Source organism: Rhinopithecus bieti, unplaced genomic scaffold (assembly GCF_001698545.2).
Source record: "Rhinopithecus bieti isolate Rb0 unplaced genomic scaffold, ASM169854v2 scaffold_23826, whole genome shotgun sequence".
NCBI classification, from domain to species: domain Eukaryota; kingdom Metazoa; phylum Chordata; class Mammalia; order Primates; family Cercopithecidae; genus Rhinopithecus; species Rhinopithecus bieti.
This window is the reverse complement of record NW_016811267.1, coordinates 509009-517468: the sequence shown is the minus strand read 5'-3', so window position 1 is coordinate 517468 and position 8460 is coordinate 509009. Positions and strand designations below refer to the sequence as shown.

Genomic DNA, 8460 nt, shown 5'->3' with positions numbered 1-8460 from the left:
ATGTTGGCCAGGCTGGTCTCAAACTCCTAACCTCAGGTAATTCACCTGTCTCAGCCTCTCCAAGTGCTGGGATTACAGGCATGGGCCACCGCACCCAGCCTGTTGAATTAATATTATTGTCTCTAGTAACCTAGATGGAAATGGTCTACAGGCAAATGCTACCCAAAAGGAAGATGATACCACTATTATACCACCACTATATATACAATGATGGTGTGTGTGTGTGTGTGTGTGTGTGTGTATATATATATATAATAGTATCATTTTCCTTTAGTGTAGCGTTTTATATGTATAAAATTGCTACATTGTCATTGCCCACCTTTTTTCGTTTGTTTTTGGAACAGGGTCTTGCTCTGTTGCCCAGGCTGGAGTGCAGTGGTATGATCATAACTCACTGCAGCCTCAAACTCCTCAGCTCAAGTGATCCTCCTGCCTTAGCCTCCCGAGTAGCTGGGACTACAGATGTGCACCATCACACTTGGCTAATTTTTTATTTTTTGTGGAAATGGGGTCTCACTGTGTTGCCCTGGCTGGTCTCTAACTCCTGGTCTCAAGCAATCCTCCAGTCTCAGCCTCCCAGAGTGCTGGGATTACAGGTATAAGCCCCCACGCCTGGCCCCCACCTTTCATATTCCCATATCAGGGACTACGCTACCATCAAGTTCCCTCAGCCAAATACCTGAGCATCACCCTGACCACCTCCCTCCCCTCATCCCCCACTGCTAGATAGTCACCCCAATCCTGGCCCTTCCTGTTGTCTGGACCTCAGCTTCCCTCCTTCCCAGGGTCCCAACCCCCAGTGATCCCCCACAAGTCACCTCCCTGCCAGCCCTAGATCTGGCCATGTCCTATCCTGATCCGGCTCACACACTCTCCATGGCTCCCTATTGCCCTCAGCATAAAGCCTGTGCATTTGGCCCCTTCCTTCATTCCGCCCCCACTTCCCAGATCCAGCCACCTGGCCCCTGGTGAGTTCCTCAAACACACTCTGCTCTCCCTCAGCTCAGGGCATTTTCAGATACTGTTCCTTCTGCCTGGAGTATTCGTCCCTCCCCTTGTCACCTACTAAACTTCCATTCCAGCATCGGAGAAGTTCTCCCTGACCTATCCCCATCCCTCTGCTATACTCATCCAGCACCTGGGGCCTCGCCTTTGGAGCACCTGTCCTGGGTTGTAAATAAACCTTTACAGGTGGAATTATTTGTTCAACATCTGTCCCCCACCCCCTGAGAAGGCAGAAATCAGGGCCTGCCTGTGGTTCTGAAGCAGTGCCAGCAAACAATAGGTGATCTGTTGATGAAATAAATGAACACACAAACTGACCCCCAAAATCTGAGTTTATGTCCTAGGACAAATGGCTTTCCAGCCTCCTAGCCCGCAGCTTCGCTCAGTTGCAGAGCCCCTCATTCCCATGCTGGGGGCTCCACGTGTAAGGGTCTGGCTGAGTTAGGGGGTGGAGGGTGGGGTAGGTCTGCATCCTTTGCTTTTATTCTACAAAAACAGAACACTCAGCAAAGGGTCTTTGGGCAAGGGAGGAAGGAAGGGGCTTACAAGGGTCTGAGTTTACAAAACAACAACAAAAGTAAGCAGCCTCGAGCCCTACGATCCAGCCTCACGCCTCAGCAGTCTGCCCATATGAGCTGAGGGCCTCAGGTGGGTGATGTCCGGGTTAAAAGCTCTGACGTCAGGCTCCAGATTTCCTCAATTTGGAAGCCTGCCAGGGGTTCAGCCAGTAGGGGGTGAGCCCTGAGTCAGAGGTGGGGCTTAGGTCCTCTGAAGGCTCAGTGGGCAAGTACTGGAGACCTGGATCTGCAGGGGCGTGGCCTGAGGACCTCAATCCGCAGGATCCTGGGGGCGGGGCCTGATCCTGAAGGGCGGGACCTGAGCCCAAGTGGGCAGGGCCGAGCCTGGTCCCTCAAACAGGACAGGTGCGAGAACTCAGGGGGCGGGACCTAAGCCTCAAGGGGCGGGATCAGACCCCCTAAGGGGCAGAGCCTTGCCTTGAGGGGCGTGGCCAGCACCATCAGGCTGCTCAACAGCGGTGCCTGGTCATCCAGGAGCTGAACCAGAACTTCGAGGGGAGTGGCCTATTCCCTCGGGATCTTTGGGGCGAGTCCTGGTCCTTCGGGGGCGTGGCCTCGGCCAGTCTGGGAGGGGCCTGGACCCCTGGGATCCGCAGGGATCGCGCCCACGCTCAGGCCCGCGGAGGCAGGGGCTCCACCTTGAGCCAGATCCCACTCTCCGTGCGCAGGATGAGCTCCGGCTTCCGCCGCACCTTGCGCGTTCGGTCCACGCTCAGGCGGAAACGTAGCAGTGTTAGTGCCACAACCACGCGCATCTCGGCCATGGCGAAGCTCTGTCCGATGCAGTTCCTGAAGGAAGAGGGGACAGGGCTCAGGCCCAGCTTCTGTGTGAGCACTGGTCCCTGGGCGTCACATGCCTCCTTCGAAAATGAAGCAAGCATCCTGGGCTGGGTGAGGGTTAAAGTGAGACCTCACGAATCGCTCAATTAATGTGACCTTGGGGTTGAGTGTCTGAATCCCGGTGCAGCCTCTTACTAGCTGTGTGTCCTGTACACATGGCACCCCCTCTGAGTCTCAGTTCCTTCATCTGTAAAAACGGGGACAAAGGCATCATAGAGCCAATGGGAGCGTGGGAGCCCAGAACTTAGGGCCTGACACACTGTCGGTGCTCAATACCCAGGATGCTATTGCAGAGTCTGATTTGGGGGCCTCCTGGCACACTGGGGAGAGGGTGCTGGGTTTTCAGAAAGGAGGCCTGGTCTCTGCTCCTGAGAGGCACATTCCTGATCTTTTCCTGCCTCTGTTCGTCCACAGCTGGCTTGGACTGGGGGAAATAGAGGGGTTACCTGGGTCCTGCAGAGAAGGGCACGTACGCCAATGGAGAGCGCTGCTGTGGGTTGTCCGGATCAAAGCGGTAGGGGTTGTACACCTAGGGAGGAACAGCCTGGAGATGAGTCTGGGGGCTGCCCCAGACATCCCAGCCTGGCCCCCATCCCTGAGCCTCTGGGGGTCAGTAAAGATGGATGGAGAGCACCTCAGGGCCACCTCTTCCATTCCACCTTGCACTTCCTGCAATGCAGCCACACCTGCCTCCTTCTGTTGTTCACACGCACCAGTGAGATTCCACCTCAGGGCCTTTGCACTTGCTATTTTCTCTGCCTAGAACAGGCTTCTCCCTGATCCTTCATCCCCTAGGGTCTCAGCTCAAACATCTCCTCAGCAAGGCCTTTCATAACCACTCGAGCTAAAGTGCCTCATCCACCAGTTTTTATTTATTTATTTTTTTATTTGTTTGTCTGTGTTTGTCTTTGTTTGTTTGTTAGAGTCAGAGTCTCACTCAGGCTGGAGTGGAGAAGCCCGATCATAGCTCATTGCAGGCTGGGCGCGGTGGCTCACGCTTGTAATCCCAGCACTTTGGGAGGCCAAGGCAGATGCTTCATCTCAGCTCAGGAGTTCAAGACCAGCCTGGCCAACATGGTGAAACCCCGTCTCTACTAAAAATACAAAAAAAATAGCCAGGCATGGTGGCACATGCCTGTAATCCCAACTACTCGGGAAGCTGAGGCAGGATAATCTCTTGAACCCAGGAGGCAGAGGTTGCAGTGAGCTAAGATCACGCCACTGCACGCACTCCAGCCTGGGCAACAGAGCAAGACTCTGTCTCAAAAAAATAAATAAATAACCATAGCTCATTGCAGCTGGGCCCAAGCAATCCTCCTGCCTCAGCCTCCTGAGTGGCTGGCACTGCAGGTGTGCATCACCATGGCTGGCTAACTTTTTTTTTTTTAGAAATGGGGTCTCACTGTGTTACCCAGGCTGGGCTGAGCTGGAACTTCTGGCCTCAAACAATCTTCCCACCTTGGTCTCCCAAAGCACTGGGATTACAGACACAAGCCACCACATTGAGCCAACTTTTCCTTTTTGGTAGAGATGGGGGTCTCGCTGTGTTGCCCAGGCTGGTCTCAAACTCCTAGGCCCGAGCAATCCTCCCACCTCAGCCTCCCAAAGTGCTGGGATTACAAGCGTGAACCACTGCACCTGTAAACCGGAACTGGCCCAGTTTTTCTTTCTTTTGTGCACGTATCAATACCCAAAATCTTATTTATTTGATTATTGTCTTCCCCAAAACTTCACTGTGAGCCCCGTGAAGGCAAAGACAGTATCATCCTCTATTTTCAGAGCCCAGCACACACTCTGGCACACAGTAGGTGCTCAATAAATATTTTCTGCCCTAATGAATTAACAATGAGTGGGTGAATAAATGGCTAAATGCGGAGTGGTGAGGAGTGTGTGCAGTCAGGCCCTGCAACCGGCCCTGCTCTCTGGCTCCCTGGGGCGCAGGGGGAGGGGAGGACCTGAGGGCAGGGAGGATTGGGGCAGGCACTCACCTTGGAGTCAGGCCACACTGTGGGGTTGTGGTGGGTTCCATAGATGCTGACCAAACAGATGATTCCTGTAGGGAAAGATGGGATCAGTGGGGTCAAGGGGAGCCAGGGCCTCCTCCAGAAACATCCCCCCCACCTTGGATCTCCCTAGAGCCATGATGTTCCCATGAGCCATCTGCCACCACCTTCTGTCCATCCTCCTCTAAAAAATTCTGCTGCCCTATCCACTCTTCCTGCCTTTCCCTAGGAGGACCCTATCATCTTCTTTCTGGCTGCCACATTGGCCACATGGGGATCTTTCTTACTCGCAGATCTGACATTGCTCCTCTTCAGCTCAGACACCTACATTGGCTCCCTGCTGCCCCCAGGATTGAGTTCAAACGCCATCACCTGGCACTCAAGGCCTTTCACAATCTGCATCCTGAGGCTCTACTCCATAAACATGCTCACTCTTTCACTTCCACACTCCAAGCCTCACCTCCCACATTCCCTCCTCCAGGCAGCCCTCCCTGCATTCCTCCCTATATTTGAGCTACTCTAGCCCGTCTCTCCATTTAGCCCATTCCTGATTCCATATGCCTGGGAATGTCTGTGCCCTGCTGTATCTCCCCCAGAATGGGCAATGCTCAAAACCTGAGCCAGGGTCCCCAGTATCAACCAAGACAGGGCTTGGTCTCCAGGGAGTAGCTGGCAACTGAATGAAACTGACCCTCCCCAGCTGCACCCTCACAGGCCCATCCCTGTGACTCTGCCTCCTTCCTTTCCACCTGGACTAACTGGGCTCTATCTCCCTGCACACACAACTGGGTTTCCTCCAACACGCCAGAAGCAGCAGGCACACAGAGAGCTACCCCATCTGCAGTGATAGTGCACCTAGGGCAGGCATGGCCCAGCCCCTGTGGACAACAGCAGCTACGCATTGGAGGCAGTGCACCAGCAGCAGGGGGAACACGGCGGGCACCTTTGGGGATGATGCGCCCATCTGGGAGCTTGATGTCCTCCGTGCATTGGCGAGAGACAAGAGTGACGGGTGGGTACTGGCGCAGGCTCTCCTTAATGCACATAGTTGTGAAGGGCAGCTGAGTCAGATCGTCCCTGGGGAGAATGGAGATATAACTAGAAGCCAAACCACCAAGACACCACCTCCGTGAAACACACACACACACACACACACACACACACTCAGGAGCAGCTGGGCAGGAAACCAGTCTAGGATTTTAGACTTGCCCCAACTTCTGCCATTTGCAGTTGTCTTATGCACAGGTGGGTAGTACTAATATTTCGTGTTTTGTGTATCTCGGGTCACACTGCAACCTCAGCCTCGCAGGTTCAAGCGATTCTCCTGCCTCAGCCTCTTGAGTAGCTGGGATTACAGGCATGCGCCACCACGCCCAGCTAATTTTTGTATTTTTAGTACAGACAGGGTTTCACCATGTTGGCCAGGCTGGTCTCAAACTCCTGACCTCAGGCAATCCACCCACCTCGGCCTCCCAAAGTGCTGGGATTACAGGCATGAGCCTCAGTGCCAGGCCAGTACTAATAGGATGCAAAGTATCTGAGCATCGACCACTCAGAACAGCACTAGCACTGGGCCCTCTGCTGGGCCCAGCATTAAGTCTTTAATTGATGAATTATGTGGAGGCCCAGGGGCACCTAGGTGAGGTGTGAGGACAGCCAAGGGGACTCAGGGCAACAGCAATATGCCAGTTTATATGGTCCATTTCTGTACTTAAAAAACTGGTGCAGGACAGGTGCGGTGGCTCTGGCCTGTAACCCCAACGCTTAGGGAGGCCGAGGTGGGCGGACCATCTGAGGTCAGGAGTTCAAGATCAGCCTGGCCAACATCGCAAAACCCCATCTTTCCTAAAAAACACAAAAATTAGCTGAGGGTGTGGTGGCATGCACCTGTAGTCTCAGCTACTGGGGAGGCTGAGGCAAAAGAATTGCTTGAACCCAGAAGGCAGAGGTTGCAGTGAGATGAGATCACACCCCTACACTCCAGCCTGGGTGACAGAGTGAGACTCTTGTCTTTAAAAAAACAAACAAACAAAAAAAAAAACTGGTGCAGGTCAGGCATGGTGGCTCATACCTGTAATCCCAGCACTTTGGGAGGCTGAAGCAGGTGAATAACTTGAGCCCAGGAGTTCGTGACCAGCCTGGGCAACAAAGAGAGACCCTAACTCTACCAAAAGTTTAAAAATGAGCTGGGCATGATGGCACACACCTGTGGTCCCAACTACTCAGGAGGCTGTAGTGAGCTATGATCATGCCACTGTACTCCAGCCTGGACCACAGAGCGAGAGCCTATCTAAAAAGAAAGAAAGAAGGAAAGAAGGAAAAGAAGGAAAGAAGGAAGGAAGGAGGGAAGGAAGGAAGGAAGGAAGGAGAGAGGAAGGAGAGAGGAAGGAGAGAAAGAAAGAAAGCGAGAGAGAGAGAGAGAAAAGGGCATTATCTCCTTATAATATTATTGACTTAATATTTTTCCTTTGGACTTTAGGTCCCAAAATTGGGCTAATGATAACTCTTGGTTCATGTTCTAGATTAGATTAGTTTCCTTAAATCAACAGGTTCTCCTTCTTTTTTGATGGAGTCTTGCTGTTTCGTCCAGGCTGGAGTGCAGTGGCGTGATCTCGGCTCACTGCAACCTCCGCCTCCCAGGTTCAAGCAATTCTCACGCCTCAGCCTCTCAAGCAGCTGGGGTTACAAGCACACACCAATACACCCGCCCAATTTTTGTATTTGTAGTAGAGACGGGGTTTCACCATGTTGCCCAGGTTGGTCTTGAATTTCTGGCCTCAAGTGATCCACCCGCCTTGGCCTCGCAAAGTGCTGGGATTACAGGCATGGGCCACTGCACCCAGCCCAGGTTCTCTTTCAAAGAAACTTCATGGCTGGGCACAGTCACTCACGCCTATAATCCCAGCACTTTGCAAGGCCAAAGTAAGAGGATCACTTGCGCTCAGAGATTTGAGACCAGCCTGGGCAACACAGCGAGTCCCTATCTCTAAAAAAAACCTTAAAAATTAGCCAGTTGTGGTGGCACACATCTGTGGTCCCACCTACTCAGGAGGCTGAGGCAGGAGGATTGCCCGAGCCCAGGAGTTTGAGGCTGCATTGAGCTGTGACTGTGCCACTGCACTCTAGCCTGTCTCAAAAAAAATAAACTTCATCTTGCTAGCATCCCTGGCATAAAGGTATTCATCCATACAAACACCACTGTGAAAGCAGTAGCATGTTATTAAATTGTGGCTATACACCAACTCCTGCCCAGCTCTCTAAACCTGAGACATCTTCTCCATTTGTTAAAAAGGAAGTTTAGCAAAGTGTTCAGGATACAGTTGCACCCCACTGAGCATGTACCCCTGAGGCCATAATGCAAAAGATTGAAATAGAACCGAAAGGAACCTCCTCACGATGTGAATTGATGCTATTTAATGCTGTGGCTTTGTTTTCCTTTCTTTTTTTTTTTTTTTTTGAGACAGGGTCTCACTCTGTCACCCAGGCTGGAGTGCATGGCATAATCTTGACTCACCACAGCCTCCACCTCCTGGCTTCAAGCAATCCTCCCACCTCAGCCTCCCAAGTAGCTGGGACTACAGGCACGCGCCACCCCGCCCAGCTAATTTTTGTGTGTGTTTTTTTTTGTAGAGATGGGATTTCGTCATGTTGCCCAGGCTGGTCTCAAACACCTCAGTTCAAGCAATCCACCCCCCTCGGCCTCCCAAAGTGCTTGGATTACAGGCATGAGCCACCGCACCCAGTCTAACGCTGTATTTTCTTTTCATCACCCAGAATCAGCTCGACATAGCATGAATCTGATAGAGACTGGGTTATTTGTTCTGATTTTCCACTTCCTCCCTGAATTAGAACTATATACCTGTACCCTTTGTCATATGATTCTGCAGTGCCTTCTGCTCAAGTGAGTGGAGTATATATATGTCCTGCCCCATTCATGCTGGGCTTGGTCACATGACTTGTTAGCCAATGCACTGCTCTAGTGCAAGCAGAGCTTTTATTTTTATTTTATTTATTTATTTATTTATTTTATCTTT

At 52.1% G+C, this 8460-nt stretch overlaps 1 protein-coding gene across 1 annotated transcript in view; it reads right to left on the bottom strand.

Moving 5' to 3' along the window:
* Window positions 1–1319: 1319 nt before the first annotated feature.
* The window catches only part of CYP4F22 (cytochrome P450 family 4 subfamily F member 22), a 47460-nt gene continuing 40319 nt past the window's right edge, over window positions 1320–8460 (bottom strand). The window contains exons 11-14 of the mRNA XM_017893683.1: window positions 5370–5503; window positions 4412–4476; window positions 2870–2952; window positions 1320–2372 (exon numbers count right to left, since the gene is read on the bottom strand). Coding sequence (XP_017749172.1) covers window positions 2195–2372; window positions 2870–2952; window positions 4412–4476; window positions 5370–5503 — 460 coding nt within the window. The 3' untranslated portion in view covers window positions 1320–2194. The remainder of the gene's footprint in view (window positions 2373–2869; window positions 2953–4411; window positions 4477–5369; window positions 5504–8460) is intronic.